Raw genomic sequence first — 20545 nt, 5'->3', positions numbered from 1 at the left:
CTGTGTGATTTTTTTCCTTCTTTAATTATGCACTGTTGAATATAATTGCCTTCTTCCTTCCCTCCTACACCCTCATTCATCCAGCCCTGGGCTCCCTTAAGTTGAACATTTTCCAGTACTCTTAGAAGTTTTAACACTGCATTTATTTAAAAAAAGAATTAATTCTTACTGCTTAGACTTTTTATTAGCTAAATGAAGAGGCTCATACAGGTAGGGTACTTGTCGAAGCAGAATACTTTACTTCATCTCGCAGTGCCAATCCTGTGAAGTTGTCCCGTCTAGCTGCGTATTCCCCAACATTGGCCAGCCCAGGAACCACACAGCAGCTCAGAGCACTGCGGTATATACTCATGTCATGAGCGTCATACCACTCATCGGTCTTTTCATCATAACACTCAACATTAAAGGTGGTGGTAAAGCCATTAAAGCCACCCACCACAAACAAGAGGTCGTCTACCACCTCAATACCAAAATTGCTACGAGGATTAAACATAGTGGGGATCGTACGCCAAGTATTAGCCACTGGGCTGTAGGCTTCTGCACTCCTAAGTCGATTCGCTCCATCAAAGCCGCCTACCTGTGAATAGCAAAAGAAATGCAACAGGGTTGACTGCTAACCATTGTCTCTGTTCACTGTGGAAGCTGGGTGGGAGGCGGCGGGGAAACTGATTTCATACCTCCCTCTTCCATTATCTTCCATGAAAAAAGTTTTTCAAATCCTTACCAATGGTAGTGTAAACCTGTTTGCTAATAGAAAATCTAGGGGACACGGTTTTTGTTGTAGTACAAGATAAACTTACCGCATATACATGTTCTCCATAAGCAATCACACCTATCCCACTCCTCCTGCTTCTCATGGGTGCTATGACTGTCCACTGGTTACTCTCGGTGTTGTACACTTCTGCTGTAAACAGGCATTCATTTCCATTAAACCCACCACATATGTAGACCTGTATGAAGAGAGTTCCAAGATCATTAACATTGTTACCTCTGGGGAGTAGGAAAAAAGGCTGTTTCAGTCTCATATTCTGAATTTCTTTTTTCCATGTGTGCATGCATTGCTTTTTAATAAGTAAAATAAAAGATAATTACAAATAGCCACTTAGTCATTTGAGGAAGGAGTGAGTACTGCAAAGATACTGCCACTTTCTGTCTTCCATCCACCCCCAGAAAGGAAGAACAGCATCATTTCTGGGCCTAGTCTTTGTTCGCACACCTTTCCTTCTTGCCCCGGTTCTTTACCTTCCCGTAGAGTGTTGTGGCACTTGCATCACTCCTCTGTTCGTGCATGGGAGCAATGAGTGTCCATTGATTGGTCTCTGGCTCATAACGTTCAGCAGTGTTGAGACGCACGTAGCCATCAAATCCTCCCATGGCGTAAATGAAATTGCTGAGGACTGTCACACTGACATAGCAACGTCTAGAGTGCATCGGGGCCACCTGGTGCCAAGTTTTCTTGACTGGGTCAAAACGCTTAACACTATTGAAATAGTCTACACTATCAAACCCCCCAATGATATAAACATAGCCTTTCAAATAGGCTGCCCCGTGGTAGGCACGGGGACTCTCTTCCTCACAAGTGACATTCACCCATCTGTCTGCCCGAGCATCATATGCCTCAATGGCATTAGTGGGGCTCCCACCGCTCCAGCCACCAATCGCAAATAGGATGGCATAGGGCAAGCGGGGCCTGGTGAGTGGGTTGGTGAAGTCAGAATTAGAGGGTCCGTTCATGTTTAGGTCATACATGGCTTTTAGGGCATTAATGATGACTGGCTTGCATTCCTCGCTGTCTTTGACATAGTCATTCATCTTAACATTGTTCATGAAGTACTCAGCATGCATTAGAGCCAGGCGAACCTAAGAAAGAAACACAGAAAGTCGTTCAACTGAGGTGAGGGTGCCTGGAAATACCATATGCTTAACTCCAACTTAACAGTCTGCCTTTGAATTGCTGAAAATATTTTGGCTTGTTTCAAAATGTATAACTCCCAGTTTAAATATTTGCTTTTGGGGCCGAGCGCAGTGGCTCACGCCTATGTAATCCTAGCACTCTGGGAGGCCAAGGCGGGTGGATCGTTTGAGCTCAGGAGTTCAAGACCAGCCTGAGCAAGAGCAAGACCCCGTCTCTACTAAAAATAGAAAGAAATTAGCTGGACAACTAACAATATATATAGAAAAAATTAGCTGAGCACAGTGGCGCATGCCTGTAGTCCCAGCTACTTGGGAGGCTGAAGCAAGAGGATTGCCTGAGCCCAGGAGTTTGAGGTTGCTGTGAGCTAGGCTGATGCCAGGGCACTCTAGCCCGGGCAACAGACCAACACTCTGTCTCAAAAATAAATAAATAAAATATTTGCTTTTGGGAAGTGGTATACTTTTGGATGTTGAGAATGAGCTAGATAGAAGGCACCTTACGTGGTCACAGAATGAGCCCATTCCTCAGCCACTGGACAGAACTATTAAACCAGAAAAAGCTGTAGTCATTGTTCAGTAATTGAATATCTCTGGCTCTGTATGTAAAATAACACTAATTAGCACCAACTGGCCACAATTGTGTGCAATACTTATGATTTGGTTCCTAGTCCAACTTCTACCTTGAGTATGGAGAAACTCACAGAGTAGGTAAGGGTGAAAGGAAGACTCTAGAATTCTTTCGAAGGCCTTCCTCTTTCCCCACCACCAGGGAGAATTTTGGTCAAAGAATACAGCTGGGGTAAACAGAAACTAACAATGCCAAGGGGAAAGAAAGTTGTAAAATGCCAGAGAATAGTAGGAAATGCCTTCTATATAAGCACATGTAAATACAGCTCTGGAATCTGTCATAGGTCTGAATGTGGCTTTTTAGGACAATCCCACTAGGATAAATGAATCAAGAGTGAACAAATACAAATTCACAAAAATAACCAAACTTAACCTTAGGAAGCAAAACTGAAATGTGCTGCTTTCTATTTTGGGGGTCATGAGAAATCCACTTTAAGATGGCCTCAAATACAGCATCTTCCTGTTTGACGTTGAGCTCATCTTTCTCAATGATATCCTTAAGTTCAGTGACTGAGAGCTCTAAAAACTCTGCTGAGACTTTCACCATCTCCTCGAAGTTGTGCAGTATGAACATGTAAGCCTTCTGCCTCAGCTCAGGGCAGTAGTAGTAGTCCGTGAACTTGCAGATGCCGATACAATTATCCAAACACAGCTCCGACTTGAGGAACTCGCAGCAACCCCTGACAATACCCATGATGTTAAATTGGTCTGCAGCAGCCAGCAGCTTCTCCACGTTGTCCGGTGTGATTGGCACAGTCCGGGTGTATGCGTACTCAATGATTAGCTTCATCATATCGGGGGAAATGCCAGGAATGTTGTATACCTTCTTTTCAGTGTTGTTCCAGCCACTTGTAAATAAAGCTCTGGAAAAAAAAAACAAAAGAAACTAGCAGCCACTGAAACATTTCTCTCTTGTTTTCCATGTGCCTCCCCCTCCCCCTGCCCCACCTTTTCTTCTTTAGGAAAGTTTGGACATTTTCCAGTTAGTTCGTGGTGATCGTGTTGGAAATAATTTGCCTGAGAAAGTGAGGTGCACGCATATGCTTTATACAGTGGGCAAGAAGAGAACCTTTCCCAGAACTTCAAATTTGGTTGCTGTTAACCTTATCCTCATGATAACTAGGTTTTTTTTTCCATTTTGTGGATGGAGAAATGAAGAGTTAGATTTGGGAGTAAAACCCAGATCTCTTCTGTATCAACTCATGGCCCACCAAATTCTACCTTGCTTAAGGAAATTAAATTTGCACTACACTTATAAAATAAGTTTCATTCAATCAATGCATACGCAGAATCTAATCACTTCTCACTTTGGTTCAGGCTACTACCCTTTCTTGCCTAGATTACCCAACGTAACCTCCTAACTGATCTTCCTCTTTCTGCCTTTGATACCTCCAAAGTTTATAGTCTTAACCCAGCAGCAAGAATGATTTGGGCTGTTTTGTTTTGTTTTGTTTGAGACAGGGTCTCCATTACCCCAGCTAGAGTGCAGTCATTATAGCTCACTGCAGCCAACTCCTGGGCTCCGGTGATCCTCCTGCCTCAGCCTCTCAAGTAGCTGGGACTACCAGTGTGCACCACCATGCTGGCTAATTTTTTTGTAGAGACAGGTCGGTGGGGAGTGTCTTGATATTGCCCAGACTGGTCCTGAACTCCTGGGACCAAGCAGTCCTCCCACTTCAGCTTCCCAAAGTGCTAGGACTACAGGTGTGAGCCACTGCTCCTGGCCCAGAGTGATCTTTTTAAGAGTTATGTTCCTCTTCCACTTAAAACTTTCCAGCGACTTCTCTACTTAGAGTAAAATATAAAGTCCTTACCAGGAACTGCAAAAGCCCTCTGACATCTGGACCACTAATACCTCTCTATTTTCTCTCACCTTCCCCTCACTCTGGCCTCCCTTCCCTCCTTTCCCTTCCATGAACATACCAGAGGTGCTTCCACCTGTGATTTTTTGTGCTTGCTGTTCCCTCTGCCTGAAAGGCTGCCCCAGATCTCCATATTTCTCACTCCCTCATCCCCTTGAAGTCTTTGCTCAAATGTCACTTTGTCAGCAAGGCCTCCTCTGATAATCCTGTTTAAAATTGCCACCCACCACTCCCTATCTTCCTTATTTTCCCTAGCATTTACGATGATCTGGTATATATTTGACTCATTTAATGCCTGTTCCCCCTACTGGAAGGTAAGGTCCATGAGAACAGGAATGTTCATCCCTTTATTCATGTTTTCTTTCCAGTACCCAGAATACTGCCTGTCACCAAATAGGCACTCAATAAATAAATCTTGAATGAATAAATGACTATCATGCCACAACTATTTACTGGACTTTTACTAGATAGCAAGGTACTTTTCTAGGTGTAGAACAAGACAAAGTCCCTGCCCTTATATATTTTGTTTTCTTTTTTTAAGAGGTTTAAGGAAATATGGGCTTAGAGATCAAATTCTTTCTCCAGAAAAGGGGTCTGCAAACCTACAGCCTCTGGGCCAAATTCAGCCCACTTCTTGCTTTCATACTGCCCACAGGTTAAAAATGTTTCTTTTTTTATTTTTAAATGGTTGGTGGAAAAAAGCAAAAGAATATTTTGTGACATCCGAAAGTTATAATAAATTCAAATTTCAGTGTCCATAAATAATTTTATTTGAATACAGCCATGCCCATTCATTTAGTATTGTCTATGGCTGCTTTTGCAGTATAAAGGCAGAGTTAAGTAGTTGCAAGAGATTGTATGGCCTGCAAAGCTTAAAATATTTACTATATGGGCTGGGTGGGGCTCACAGCTGTAATCCTAGCACTCTGGGAGGCTGAGGTAAGAGAATTACTTGATGTCAGGAGTTTGAGACCACCCTGAGTAAGAGTGAGACCCCATCTCTACAAAAAATTAGAAAAATTAGCTGTGCGTGATTACGAGTGCCTACAGTCCCAGCTACTTGGGAGGCTGAGGCAGGAGGATTGCTTGAGCCCAGGAGTTTGAGGTTGCAGTGAGTTATGATGATGCCGCTGCACTCTAGCCTGGCAACAAAGCAAGAACCTGTCTCAAAAAAAAAAATTTACTAGCTGGTCTTCTTATGGACCCTGCTCTAGGATGAATGAGAGTTTTTAGCAACTGGTGGGACATATTTATCAAATCTTTGTTGGAATTATTTACTCAAACATTTTCACCTCATGAACAAAATAGCCCTTTCATCTCTGGTTTTGGCCCAAACTCCCTTTTTCTTCTGATAAACTATTTCCTGAGTACTTCCTCCTCATTCCCCCTTCCCATCCCTTCAATCCTTGTTAATGTATCGCCCTGTCTAAAGTCTCTAGTGGGATGGGAGTATAAGGGGTGCCTGGAGTAGCATTGTCATCTGGGTTTAAGCAAGAAATTCAGTAGGAGTGTCCAACCTTCCCAAAGTTTGGTTTGGGTGAGAATCAAAGAGGAAAGCATCGGGCCCACCAACAGTTGGTTGAAATCCAGTTAAAAGATCAAAGAGAAAGAGGCTCTGATCCTCAGTTGTACCTCTTCAGAAGACAAAGGAGCCAGCCTAAGATAGCTCAGAGCTTTGACAGTGTCCCTAAATGGTGGTGTAACCAGAAAATGGATAAAAGGTCTCAAAATGGGCCCAATTCCCCCTTTGGCTTGGTTTGGCAACCCTGTTATACCTAAAGTAGGAACTGCAGCTACAGAGGATGTTCTTGTGGGCATTGAACTCAAAGCCATTGACCTTGATGACCACGTCGCAGAGCTTGCCCTCTAGCCTAAGCTCGTTGAAGATCTCACAGGTCATCGCACTCATCTTCCTCTCCATGTGAGGCTGGTGGAAACGTGTGGAGGCCGCCGTGCTCTCCATCTCCATAGCACCCTGGGACCAGCGGAGAGAGGCCGCTCTCCTAGGGTGTCGGGGAGGGTTGTGGGGGGCCCCTTTAGCCAGCTGTCGCTCCTTTTCCCTACTACATCTTTCATATAGGGCCCATCAGGCAGCCCAAGTTCCAGAATCCTGGGCCGGCAGTGAGATCACTCAGGATTGTGCCCTCATGTTCTGGAACTCCCTCCTGACCCTCCCCCTTCCTTCTCTCCTCCTCCACCAGCTCACCTAGGCTAAAGGCCACCCCACACCTCCTTCCTCATCCTCAAACCCGAAACAGAACTGTGACCACCAACACCAAATAAGAGTTTTTATTGATTCAAATTCCCGTTGCCAGCTTCAGGTTGCCCAGGTGCATATTGCTGGAGCATCCAACTACCTTCCATGGCTTCACACTTGCTCCTCAGACACTGAGTTCCAGGAAATCCACAGCAGAGGAGGCAGAAGGGAGAAGTAAAGCTGATTAAATGTCATCCTGGCCCAGCAGTCCAGGGTCTTCCAGCCCCTTGGATGTGTTAGTCACTCAGTTTCCTCTGGAATGAGGAGTGGGCCCAGTTAATGAAGCACCTTCTGGATGTTTACCAGAATTCACTCCCGGCTCCCTCATATCTCTCCCATCCAGTCATGGGTGCTTTTGTCACACCACTTTTAAGCCTGAACATGCCCACTCTTGCCAGGGTTTTTGCTCCAGAAAGAGTGGCAGGAGCTCACCCATCCACGTAAACATCTTGGGACTCTCACCCTCCTCACAACAGAACCCACCTGCAGTTTCTCTACCTAGCGTACAGCTCCACCCTACCCAGGCCGCGCGAGTCTCCCTGCACACCCAGTGCCCGGCCCTGCCCTGCCCCGCCCCGGACCCCGCCAGCCCCGCCCTTCCCCGGCCAGCCCCGCCCCGGACTCCGCCAGCCCCGCCCCCTCCCTGTCCCGGCTCCGCCCCGCCCTGCTTTGCTGTCCGCCCCGCCCCCCCATGCGGAAGGCGACGCCTGCGCAGTGCGGCCTCTGGGGCGGTCGTTGTCCCTGGCGCCGCCATCTGGTCCCGAGCGCCATGGCTGAGGAGGTGAGACGGGAGGAAGCGTCTGGCGTGGGGCGGGCCCCGACCCCTGGGGCGCTCCGAGGCTCCCAGCGGGCCGCCGAGGCCCTGCCGCGCCACCCCAGCCAGTACCACCCCCTCGCGCACCCCGGCCCCGCCTCGGCGCCGGGGTCAGCGGTTCTCTCGGGTCTCGGGACAGGTGAGCACCCTGATGAAGGCCTCGGTCCTGATGCGGCAGCCCGGGCGGGTGCAGGAGATCGTGGGCGCCCTCCGCAGGGGCGGGGGAGACCGGTTACAGGTACCGCTGGGCTGAGATTGGGCCAGCCGGGTCTGGGGGCGGCTGGGGAGGTTTCCTGCCCGTTGGGCCTTCCCGCTTTGCTCTACAGCGAGTACCTGCAAGTCCTCCGCCTCAAGAAATGGCCAGGGCCCGAAGCAGGTTGGGTCTCCTGTTTTACCTTGAAGGAGATCCCAGCTGTCCTAAAACCTAGATTTCATATTTGTCAGTATGTTTATGGTGCTTCCTCTAATTAGACAGAAAACACCCCAGGCCAGCGGGCTCGCCGAGAAGTCGAAGATGTGGAGATGGGCCATAAAGGTGGATACCCCATAGGAAAGATGACATGGCATTGAGATGGGTGCTGTTGAAAGAGCTAGAGGGGTCCTGAGGCTTCAGGCCCCCCTCCCCCAGCTGGGTTTTCCTCAGGGTTAACATGTACTAATTAGGATCACTTCTTCCCTGTCCCCCCTCCATCCTTCCCTAACTCCCCCAAGGCTTTGCCTACAGCCTGACCACTAAGCTGTTTTGACTTCCATAATCATCCCCCAGGCTGAGGCAGAGCCACATGAGAAAGTACCTATTTAGACCTCATCTCTCTTTTACTTTGTAGGTGATTTCTGATTTTGACATGACCTTGAGCAGGTTTGCATATAATGGAAAGCGATGCCCTTCTTCTCACAGTAAGTCACACACTAGCTATCTTGTTGAGCTTAACAAGGTGATGACTTCTAAGGGGCAAGTAAAAGGACTTTTGTGTTTTTCCAGATATTCTGGACAACAGCAAGATCATCAGTGAGGAATGTCAGAAAGAGGTGGGTTGCTCCACTTCTTTGCTCAGAAATGGCTGTCATATGCTACTTCAAATGGTTCCTGGTTAGAACCAAAGATTCCAGGAGAGAAACCTTGTAAAATTAATTTGTAAAGAAATTGTTGTTATGCTTGGGTGGATCTAGTCTTACTTAATACTTTAGGACAGCTTTTCCTTATTGGCCAGGTCATATGATGATTAATGGTTGGAATATGGACATTAGGTTTACTGTTAGCTATAGAGTTTACAAGAGACTTGAACATCATTATTTAATCCTCCTATAACTCCAAAAGGTGGATAGGACTATTTTTGTCTCCATTTAACGAATGAGAAAACAGAGGCTTAGAGAGATTCAGCAGTTTACCTAGGGTTATACAGTCAAGTCGCAGAGCTTGGTTTTTGCATAGATGTGATTGTATCCTAGACTCTTCCCACTACATTATATTCTTTCATCGATAATATACGTTTCTTTTTTTTTTTTTTTTTTGAGACAGAGTCTTGCTTTGTTGCCCAGGCTAGAGTGAGTGCCGTGCCGTCAGCCTAGCTCACAGCAACCTCAAACTCCTGGGCTCAAGCAATCCTTCTGCCTCAGCCTCCCAAGTAGCTGGGACTACAAGCATGCACCACCATACTCGGCTAATTTTTTCTATATATATTAGTTGGCCAATTAATTTATTTCTATTTATAGTAGAGACGGGGTCTCGCTCTTGCTCAGGCTGGTTTCGAACTCTTGACCTTGAGCAATCCGCCTGCCTCTGCCTCCCAGAGTACTAGGATTACAGGTGTGAGCCACCGCAGGCGGCCAATAATATACATTTCTTGATAAGGCAACAGATATCAAGAACAACTTCTGAGTTAATGTCAATATATGATAGCTCCCATCCCATTTCTGTAAGATGTATACAAATACCAGAAAGCGATCTCTGTAGCCTTCACTGTTGGTTTACCTTGCTCCACACTCCTCCCTCAGGATAGCTTTGCCAGAGCAGAGCCATGCTGCATAGCTGCACTTTGCTCTGCAGGTTGCTGAGCTGTTTCTGCTGAATAACTGTATCGTTTAGTTCCATTTAATTATTCACTTAATTGCATGCTAACTGGTCTGTTGGTCTCTCATGTTGGTCAGCTCTTCCAAGACTCTGTTATGATTACTTGTTATTAAAATAGGCAGCGAATTATAGATAACCCTTACATTTGTAAAACCTGACCCTCTAAAGATGCCACTTTTAGTTCAAGGTAGCTCTGGCTTCACCACTGATTGCCTTTGTCAAGTTACTTTTTCGGGTCATCAGCATCCTTGATCTTATGAACCTATAGAAAGCTGTGTGCACAAATAAGATAATTGGATGCTCTCTCATGGATAAAGAAGCTAGAGAAACTAAAATTCTTGGTATCGATGGGTTTGGTGGGGGAGCAAAGTTTACACAAGACAGGTTTTTGCTTTTTTCAAGATTATATTCTTCTCTTGAGTTCCAGTACACTTTTAGAAACATGTCCTCACACTCCAAAAAACACACACATTGAGAATCTTAGTACATTTCAGGAGCTTTCTGCCTTTGTAATTATGTAATCTTTGCATTTAATCCTCTTTTGGACAGAGGGACAGGGATTCCATTTGATCTCGTCATATTCCTGAGACCATACAAATATTAAAATTCCTGTATTTATTTATTTTTTTAATAATATTATTTTCTTCCTTTTTGTTGAAAATTGAATTTTTATTTATTCTGTAGATTTTTTAATCACATTAAACTCATCTACAAAATTCTTTACTCAGTCCATTCTCATTTATACTGGGCAGTGTTACTGACTGGCTCTTTATGATACATGATCTCTGAAACAGCCACCCTGGAGTGTCCTGGCATGTACACAAACCTCAGCCAGGGATGACACGTGTAGATGCTGTGAATTTGCCTGATGTTGACACTTTGATGGAATTGACCACACATGCTGTGTCCCAAAGTACGATCTTCTATTTTTATGATCTGTGTGTCAGTCATTTATTTATTTATTTAGAGTCAGAGTCTCACTCTGTCGCTCAGGATAGGGTGTCGTGGCATTAGCCTAGCTCATAGCAACCTCAAACTCCTGGGCTCCAGCGATCCTCCTGCCTCAGCCTCTCAAGTAGCTGGGACTACAGGCATGTGCCACCATGCCTGGCTAATTTTTTCTATATATTTTTAGTTGTCCAGCTAATTTTTTTTCTATTTTTAGTAGAGACGGGGTCTTGCTCTTGCTCAGGCTGGTCTTGAACTCTTGACGTCGAGTGATCTTCCCTCCTCGGCCTCCCAGAGTGCTAGGATTATAGTTGTGAGCCACCGTGCTGGCCCTATTTTTAATTATTTATATATTTATTTTTGAGATAGAGTCTTGCTTTGTCACCCCAGTTAGAGTGCAGTGGCATCATCATAGCTCACAGCAACCTAAAACTCCTAGGCTTAGGCTATCCTCCTGCCTCAGTCTTCTGAGTAGCTGGCACAACAGGCATGTACCACCTTGCCAGGCTAATTTTTCTTTCTTTCTTTTTTTTTTTTTTGGAGACAGAGTCTCACTTTGTTGCCGAGGCTAGAGTGAGTGCCGTGGCATCAGTCTGGGTCATAGGAACCTCAGACTCCTAGGCTCAAGTAATCCTTCTGCCTCAGCCTTCCGAGTAGCTGGGACTACAGGCATGCGCCACCATGCCCGGCTAATTTTTATATATATATTAGTTGGCCAATTAATTTCTTTCTATTTATGGTAGAGATGGGGTCTCGCTCTTGCTCAGGTTGGTTTCGAACTCCTGAGCTCAAACAATCTGCCCGCCTCGGCCTCCCAGAGAGCTAGGATTACAGACGTGAGCCACCTCGCCTGGCCCAGGCTAATTTTTCTATTTTTGGTAGAGATGGGGTCTTGTTCCTGCTTAGGCTGGTCTTGAACTTCTGAGTTCAAGTGATCCTGCTGCCTCAGCCTCCCAGGTAGCTGGGACTACAGGCATGCACCACAAGACCTGGCTAATTTTTCTATTTTTTGTAGAGACAGGGTCTTGCTCTTGCTCTGGCTGGTCTCTAACTCCTGACTTCAAGCAATCCTCCCATCTTGGCCTCCCAGAATGCTAGGATTACAGGCATGAATCACCATGCCTGACCTCTGCATCACTTTTATTATCTATCTTTCTTTAGATTGGTCTGTTTTTAAAAATCTGAATGTAATTAACTTACAAAGAAACAATCTTTATGAAAGCATGAGTTTGATGTGCTAGTTTTCTTCTAACGTACGATGAAATGAATCTGAAACTACTGAAGTGAAAAGTGTTTATCCATATATGCCCTAAAATCATTTTGCCTACCACCTTGAGAAAGTATACCACATTTTGGGAAATACAGCATTAATCAGTTCTTACTGGTGAAGCTCTGATGACTAAGCTAATTAATAATGGAAAAACAAGGCCAGGCACGGTGGCTCACTCCTGAAATCCTAGCACTCTGGGAGGCTAAGGCGGGCAGATTGCTTGAGGTTAGGAGTTCGAATCCAGCCTGAACAAGAGCGAGACCCTGTCTCTACTATAAATAGAAAGAAATTAATTGGCCAACTAATATATATAGAAAAAATTAGCCGGGCATGGTGGCGCATGCGTGTAGTCCCAGCTACTCGGGAGGCTGAGGCAGAAGGATTGCTTGAGCCCAGGAGTTTGAGGTAGCTGTGAGCTAGGCTGATGCCACAGCACTCACTAGCCTGGGCAACAAAGCGAGACTCTGTCTCAAAAAAAAAAAAAAAAAAAAAAAAGGAAAAACAAACAAAACATACAGCTGGGCTTGGTGGCTTGCGCCTGTAATCCTGACACTCTGGGAGGCCAAGGTGGGAAAATTGCTCAACAATTTGTCTCTACAAAAAAAAAATAGAAAAATTAGCCAGGTCTGGTGGCGCATGCCTATAGTCCAAGCTACCTGGGAGGCTGAGGCAGAAGGATGGCTGAGAGCCCAGGAGTTGGAGCTTGCAGTGAACTGTAATGACGCCAACGCACTCTACCCAGGGTTACAGAGTGAGACTTTATCTCAACAACAACAACAAAAAGACAACTGAGTACTAAAAATTTTTAATTATAAAAAAAAACAAAACAACTTAGTTCCCTTTTACCTGAAAGTGAAAGCTTGTTATATTGTTCAGTCCTTGACCTCACTCTCTCAGGGTGAGTGCAAAGGAATGACCAGCTCTGTGACTCTAAGTGCTCCCAGACTTTACCAAATAGCTAAATGCAAGTGTCTTGAGTAATTATGTTGGAAGATGATAAGAGAGAAGAAGCCAGAGTCCTGTAAATTTGTGGTCTGTGGTTCCCAACCTTGGAACTGGGCTGAGAAATACCACACCTGAGCCCCTAGAAAAATTGTGTTCCATGAAATTAGGAGCCGGGCATACAACAGGAGGTGAGTGGCAGGTGAGTGAGTGGTGCTTTGTCTGTTTTTGTTTTTTGTTTTGTTTTGTTTTGTTTGAGACAGTCACACTTTGATGCCCAGGCTAGAGTGAGTGCCGTGGCATCAGCTTAGCTCACAGCAACCTCAAACTCCTGGGCTCAAGCAATCCTGCTGCCTCAGCCTCCCAAGTAACTGGGATTACAGGCATGCACCACCATGCCCGGCTAATTTTTCCTATATATATTAGTTGGCCAATTAATTTCTTTCTATTTATAGTAGAGACAGGGTCTCGCTCTTGCTCAGGCTGGTTTCGAACTCCTGACCTCTAGCAATCCGCCTGCCTCGGCCTCCCAGAGTGCTAGGATTACAGGTGTGAGCCACCGCGCCCGGCCTCGTCTGTTTTTATAGCCGCTGCAGCTACTCATCATTGCTTGCATCACCAAGGGCCGTGGAAAAATTTTATTCCATGAAACTGGTCCCTGGTGCCAAAAAGGTTGGGGACCATTGTTGTAAATGATGCATCCCCAAATCCAAACTTTGAGAAAACTAACAATTTTACGTGAAGGTGCATCTTCTGTGTGATTTTTTTCGTGCACTAAGTTGTAGGACTTTGCTGGGGAAAAGTTGATGGGGACTAACAGCTTTTCCCCTCATGTGGACGTCCCAGCTCTCGGCGCTCCTTCACCACTATTACCCCATTGAGATTGACCCCCAGCGGACCATCAAGGAGAAGTTGCCTCACATGGTGGAGTGGTAAGTGGCAGTGCAGAAACGCTTGAGACAGGGTGGACAGGAGGGGTGGGTTTTCCCAGGGCTTTGAGCAGATGACAGGCTCCCCTTACCTCCCTGAGGGTTTAGCCTGATGCTGTGAGCCCAGCTGCTAGAACAAACTGTGCAGATACACGTGGGGCTGCCGTGGCTGCTGCTAGAGTCGAGTCCCTTCAAGAATCCCTGGGGTCAGTTAGAAACCCCTTGGTTTGGGGGATAAGTGCTGTAGGGAAATGACCCTTGTCATTTAATGTTGAGAGTTTTTTGCTACTGTAATAGACTACTTCAGCCTGGGTAATATATAATGAACAGAATTCATTGGCTTACGGTTCTGGAAGCTGAGAAGTCCAATATCAAAAGGCTGGCATTTAGTAATGGCCTTCTTGCTGCATTACCCTATTGTGGAAAGGCAGAGGTGGATGGGGGTGGCTGGACTTTTTCTTTTCTAAGGAACCTACTCCCACGATAATAGCATTCATAAGGGCAGTGCCCCCATGACCCGGACACCTCCCATTAGGTCCCACCTCCCCACACTTCTGCATTGGGGATCAAGTTTCCAACCCATGAACTTTGGGGGACACGTTCAAATCTTAGCAACCTCCTGTAGAAACCAGCATCACTGGCAGAGCCCCATCTCTGCAGCGTGTGGAGTCACAGAGGAAAGGATTCAGGAGAGCTTCGACTCCAGCAGTCCACGCTTGCCTCTCTGGTGTCGCTTTCTCACCTCTTCCTTTTAAGGACTGCCAGTGTCCTTTAGGAAATGGCTCTGTGGAGAAAGATGAGGCCTTCGTCATCCATGCTGTCAAAGGGGACTTTGTTCTGTAAAGGGAAAGGACACTTTGCTCACCTGAGCCATTTGAATTTGGGGTTTTGTGGGTGTCTGTTTCTAGGTGGACCAAAGCGCACAATCTCCTGTGTCAGCAGAAGATTCAGAAGTTTCAGATAGCCCAGGTGGTCAGAGAGTCCAATGCAATGCTCAGGTAAGTTGCTTGCTCTGGAAAACATTTGTGATGACCATTTGAAACTGTTTTACTCACAAAAAGGAGGCTGGGGGAGGGTGGAGAGAAGTTAGTTGCTTGGAGAGACATGGCAACACGAGCAACTGAAAGGAAGAAGGTCTTGTTTTTACTCTCTTTTTACAATTAAAGGATTTCCTACCCTTGCCAGGAAACAGTTGGCTGTTAGTGGATACAGTGTGAAATGACTGAGGCTTCGTTGCCTAGAACAGAGTCACAGAGTCTAGCTCATTTGCACAATGGTGAAAGACTTTTGGGTCCCTCTGGTGACTGATGTTTTTTATCCAGACATGGGAGTTGGCTAGGCTGGGACCCTCGGTCATTGGTGGCCTTCACCGAGCTGCCCTGTCTACTGGGGCTTTCTTTCCTGGAGGAAGGGTGGGGACTCAGAAAGGAAGGAGCCGACAGGTGACTGCCCTCATGTTTGTGCATCCTGGCTGGGCAAGGTGGCTCACACCTGTAATCCTGGCACTCTGGGGGGCCGAGGTGGGAGGATCGCTTGAGCTGAGGAGTTTGAGGTTGCTGTGAAATAGGCTAATGTCACAGCACTCTAGCTCAGGCAACCGAGTGAGACTCTGTCTCTAAAAAAAACAACAAAAAGAAGGATTGTGTATCCTAATTTGTTAGATTGCTTTGCTGGCTCCAGAAAAGCCAAGAGAGAAGAGACCTGTGCTGGCCCAGTAAGTGCTGGGGTGGGGGTGGTCCCCAATGAAGGTGCCCAGGATAGCTGCCTGGTTGTATGAACAGTAGCAGAAAACATACGCCTACCTTCTATCCCTCTCCTAGTTGTATATCAAAGAGAAATGAATGCATATAGCCACCATCTAAGACATGGGCAAGGTTTTCTTGGCAGCATAAATAGCTAAAATCTGGAAGCATCCAAATTGTCTATCAAGAGGCAAGTGGATAGATAAATTGTGGCATATTTATATGGTGAAATGATACTGATGGAATGTAGCAGTGACAAAGAATGAACTGCTCATTGAATGCAAAATAATAGATAAACTACACAGACATTATATTGAACAAAACAAGCCAGACACAAAAGAGTACATTTTGTATGAGTCCATTTATATGAAGTTCAAGGACAGGCAAAGCTAGTCAGTGGCAATAGGAAGTCAAAATAGGGAGGGATGGTATTGACTGGGAAGGACCATGAGGGAAGCTTGAGCTGGTTAGTTAGTTACTTGGGTGTATACATACTGCAGAATTAACTGAGCTGAACTCAGGATTTGTACACTTTAATCACTCACTGAATATGTTGTGTACTCAATTAAAAATATTTTTTAAAATAAATATTTTATTTTATTTATTTATTTTTAGAGATGGGGTCTCACTCTGTCTCTCAGGCTGGAGCGCAGTGGCGCAATCATAGCTCACTACAGCCTCGAACTCCTGGCCTCAAGGGATCTTTCCTGCTCGGCTTCCCAGAGTGTTGGGATTACAGGCATGAGCCACCACACCCGGCCAAATTCTAAAACATATAGCCCAAGTAGAAAGCAATGAGCAGGAGCAGAGGCAGTGCCACTTCAAAATTCCTTCATCTCTTTTCAGGGAGGGATACAAGACGTTCTTCAACACACTCTACCATAACAACATTCCCCTTTTCATCTTTTCGGCGGGCATTGGTGATATCCTGGAGGAAATTATCCGACAGATGAAAGTATTCCACCCCAACATCCACATTGTGTCTAACTACATGGATTTTAATGAAGATGTGAGCTCACTCTCACTTGGGCTGGGGAAGGAAGTAGGGTGGGGATCACCAGCCAGGGCACTTGACCCTGTACACGAACCCTTTGCCCTCAGGCAGTTGCAGTTATTTATGGGTTAATTTCAAAGGACCGTCTTCTTGGTGTTTGACCGACAGTGCCATGGGGTACCTAGTTTATGGGTCAGCTGACCCCATGTCACTGTCATGGGTCATGTGCCATCCTGGGTCCTAAAGGGCTTAGACTTTGACTTGTTTTTCTAGAGCCAGAGTGGGCTATTCCAACTCACTCACATTCCGACTTCTTCTCCATAAAACCAATAACTGGAATTTTCATCACATTGACCTGTGATTAGGATGTGGCCCACAGTTGAGCATTAGCACACATGTGACCTGAACAGCATTTATGTCAGGAACCTTATGGTTCCACCAAAACAGATAATCAATACTATTTGATGGCTCCTGTTAGTTTAGACCAAGAGTTACAAACTTTTCCTGTAAAAGGCCAGAAAGTAGATATTTTAAGCTTTGTGAGCAGTCTCTGTTACAACTGCTCAACTTTGCCATCATGGCACAGAAAAGCAGCCATAGGCAATATGAAGACAAATGAGTATAGCTGTGTCCCTGGAAAACTTTATTTCCAAAAACAGGCAAGATCTGGCCCATTGGCCCTAATTTAGGCAACAGTCAAGTTTTGGCATTATCTATGGCTTTCCAAGTTCTCTTTCCTCTGTGAGGGAGACAGGAAAACTGGTGCCACATGTGTCCCTGTAGCCCTTCTGTCTGTCTCTTGTCTTGATTCCTTAGGGTTTCCTACAGGGCTTTAAGGGCCAGCTCATACACACGTACAACAAGAACAGCTCCGTGTGCGAGAACTCCGGTTACTTCCAGCAGCTGAAGGGCAAAACCAACATCATCCTGCTTGGAGACTCCATGGGGGACCTCACTATGGCTGATGGGGTTCCCGGTGTGCAGAACATTCTCAAGATCGGCTTCCTAAATGACAAGGTATGGAGGAACCAGGGCTTTCTTCTCTTTGCATTCCTGTTGCCAGTGCATTTGAACACCACCTATGTGCTGCACACTGTAGAGTGTTACGGGTTCAGAGGTAAGACATAAGCCACATTCTCTCGGAGCGCATAATCTCATGGGAAACAGAGACACGCAGTGATGATAGCTACGTGCTCACCACGTGGCCTGACATAGGAGTTCAGAGAGAGGATTATGCCAGGCACTTGATCCCAGCCTAAAGTTACTGAGTGCTACCTATGCCAGGCCTTATTCTCAGTATGTCACAGATATTCATTGATTGAAGTCTTACAACAACTCTTGGATGTAGTTATCCCCATTTTACAGATATGGAAACTGAGGCAAGGAGGTGAAGTAACTTGTCCAAGGTGGTAGAGTTTAGGAAACTGAGGCTGATTGTCCGTTCATCTAAATCGTATCTGGAAGGCATGATTGAAATGGGAGATGTTGGTATTTGGGACATGGGCTTATAATTTAGAGGAAAAAAATAACAGGCTGGAGACTGACGGGTGAAAACAGCGTGGTTATAAAGATACACAATGTAAGAGGACAAGCTGGGCAGCCACCAGTGCACTTCCTCCTCAGCCAGCAGGTGCCAGAGCCCACGAGGGTGCTTGAGCTGTATGAAACTCAGTCCAAGGGGATTAGAGGCAGCATCTGGTTTTTTGGTTTTTGTTTTGTTTTGATCCTTGTTATTGTCTTTGACATTGACCCAAGGGTTAATGGTGGCAGCCCTGCCCATCACCCATCTGTGTCTCCCAAGGGCAGCTTCCCGTAACCTTGAACCCTGAGGCTCTCTAGAGGGAGCTGGGAGTTGCTGCTCGAATGCCCTCCTCCCCAGCCCCAGGTGCTTGAGAGTAAGCATGGGTGGTTGGGCATTTTGGGGACTCTCTGGCTCCTTCCCTCACCCCGGGCAGGTGGAGGAGCGGCGGGAGCGCTACATGGACTCCTATGACATCGTGCTGGAGAAGGACGAGACGCTGGACGTGGTCAATGGGCTGCTGCAGCACATACTGCACCAGGGGGACCGAGTGGAGATCCAGGGCTCCTGAGGGCAGGCGCGGGCGCGGGCCAGGCCCTGCAGGCCAAGACAAGGAGGGGACGCCTCCCGGGAGGCCATTCCTCCATGAGCACAGGGAAAAGTCCAGGGCCGCCAAGACTGGGCCCTTCCATGCCCCTCCCGCCCCTCCCTCCCCCCTCTCCTGGTGCCTTCATCACCGGAGGCTTGAGGGAGGCCCTGCCAGGGGTGGGGTACAGGCGCTGATCCCGATGAACCATGGACCACAGCATGTTCGTGCTCTAAGGATTGTCTAGTCTAATGATTCTTTTTTTAAAACATTTGTAAACATGGGATGCTATTCTTCAAACAAATATAATGTGTGAAACAGATCAAAATAAAGAAAACCGAAAAAACAGCTATTCTGATTCAGGGGATGTGGGAGGGCAGAGCAGAGCCTGCAGAGGAATCTCTGAGAAGCCTCTAGGGCTCCATGGAATGCAGTTTGCAAACCACCATAAATTAGCCTGGGGGCCTGTCCAAGCACAGCCTAAATTCAATTCAGGGTTGAGGGGTGGTTGGAAGAATCCTGACCTGGAAGGGTTTGACTTTATTCTGATGAAGCCATCAAACTTGGAATTCAGTTGGGATTAGTTGAGCTGGGGTGGCCCTGTCTGAGAGCCCCCTCTTTAGGGGCTCCCAGGGGAATCCATTTGGGTATGGGTTTTTCCAGCAATCTTGGCTCTCCTTCTTCCTCTTTTTCCACCTGTCGTGGGTCCGGGGCCACTAAAATGGATAATGACCCACAAGGGAGTGCTGAGAGCAGGGACCTGAGGGAAACTGTGTGCCACAGTATCAATGATATGTGCACTACTGCCTGGCGTTGCTGGCGTCTTCACGGTTTCTTTCCTTCCCTCCCTCCCTGTTGACTTGCATGGTCAAGAACTAGCTGAATTCTAAGGTGTCTTTTTTTTTTTTTACCGGGTCTCGCTCTTGCTCAGGCTGGTTTCGAACTCCTGACTTCAAGCTATCTGCCCGCCTCAGCCTCCCAGAGTGCTAGGATTACAGGTGTGAGCCACCGCGCCCAGCCCTAAGGTGCCTTTTGAAGAAGAAAAAATAATAAAACAGCCAGTTCACCCCGTGTTTCTTTTGTGTGTGTGTGTGTGTGAGACAGTCTTGCTCTGTCATCGAGGCTAGAGTACAATGATGTCCTCACAGCTCACTATAACCCTCGAGTTCCTGGGCTCATAATATTCCTCCTCAGCATCCTGAGTAGCTGAGACTGACTATAAGCTCTCACCACCACGCCTGGCTAGTTTTTGGAGAGAGCATCTTGCTGTGTTGCTCAGGCTGGTCTTGAACTTGTGGCCTCAAGAGAGCCTCCTGCCTTGGCCTCCCAAAGTGCTGGGATTATAAGCATGAGCCACCACACCTGGCTTGATGTTTTCTTAACCTGTCCACCCTTAGAGAAAAGCACTTGCACACCCCCTGCAGAGGATGGCTGGTGGTTGGGCAGTTGTGTGTATGTGCAGATCGGAAGTAGGAGCAATACAAATGTTACTGAGTGCCTGTGTGCGCCAAGCGCCGCTCTGGGCACCTAAATGCCGGCCGGTTGATCCTACAAGTAGGATGTAGGTGTACTACAAGTACTACAAGTAGTGTCTTCCTGCTTGCAGATGGCTCGGGCAGGATGAATAACTTGCCCCAACTCCTCAGGTAGGAACCAGAGCCGGGATTTGATTGTTTCTGACCAAAGCCTGGGCAATTTCTTCTGCATCAAGCTGCATTTCTCTGCTTCAGTTCAGGGCTGTTGGTTAGATTTTGGGAGGAGGAAGTGGTTACCATGTGAAGCTAGGTTGGTAACCATGTTCAGACCTTAATTGAAGAGATTTCTAGATGCTTTGGGGCCAGGGAGTGTCAGGCACTGGCCGTTAGAAGCAATCATCTCTCTCAGGCGATCCTGGGCAAGAAATCGGTGTTTGTAGGGCAGTTCAGTGAGGAGGGCCAGTCCCCTGATTTTCTCTCCCAAGTCCCCACCCCGTCCTCAGAAGGTTCAGGTCATGTCATCTCAGTCACGGCAGCTGGAGTCCAATCGGGCAAGTGAGGGCAGATGGCCTGGCTGGCACTGAAGCAAGTCCTG

At 46.7% G+C, this 20545-nt stretch overlaps 2 protein-coding genes across 2 annotated transcripts; one reads left to right on the top strand and one right to left on the bottom strand.

Annotated features, from left to right (window-relative positions):
- Positions 1-162: 162 nt before the first annotated feature.
- On the bottom strand, positions 163-6481 carry KLHL10 (kelch like family member 10). Its single transcript, XM_012765751.3, has 5 exons — positions 6179-6481; positions 2915-3404; positions 1243-1860; positions 801-950; positions 163-577 (listed from the first exon to the last, which is right to left on the bottom strand). The coding sequence occupies exons 1-5, from the start codon at positions 6370-6372 to the stop codon at positions 203-205; spliced, it is 1827 nt and encodes a 608-aa protein (XP_012621205.1). The 5' UTR covers positions 6373-6481; the 3' UTR covers positions 163-202.
- An 862-nt stretch (positions 6482-7343) lies between these two features.
- On the top strand, positions 7344-18823 carry NT5C3B (5'-nucleotidase, cytosolic IIIB). The gene is made up of 9 exons (XM_012765752.3): positions 7344-7441; positions 7614-7712; positions 8302-8371; positions 8457-8503; positions 13552-13637; positions 14543-14632; positions 16223-16385; positions 17187-17387; positions 18326-18823. The coding sequence occupies exons 1-9, from the start codon at positions 7352-7354 to the stop codon at positions 18458-18460; spliced, it is 981 nt and encodes a 326-aa protein (XP_012621206.1). The 5' UTR covers positions 7344-7351; the 3' UTR covers positions 18461-18823.
- Positions 18824-20545: the final 1722 nt, after the last annotated feature.

Source organism: Microcebus murinus, chromosome 18 (genome assembly GCF_040939455.1).
Source record: "Microcebus murinus isolate Inina chromosome 18, M.murinus_Inina_mat1.0, whole genome shotgun sequence".
Classification (NCBI taxonomy): Eukaryota; Metazoa; Chordata; class Mammalia; order Primates; family Cheirogaleidae; genus Microcebus; species Microcebus murinus.
Note: the sequence above shows the minus strand (reverse complement) of the source record. Positions and strands in the feature narration are given on the sequence as shown.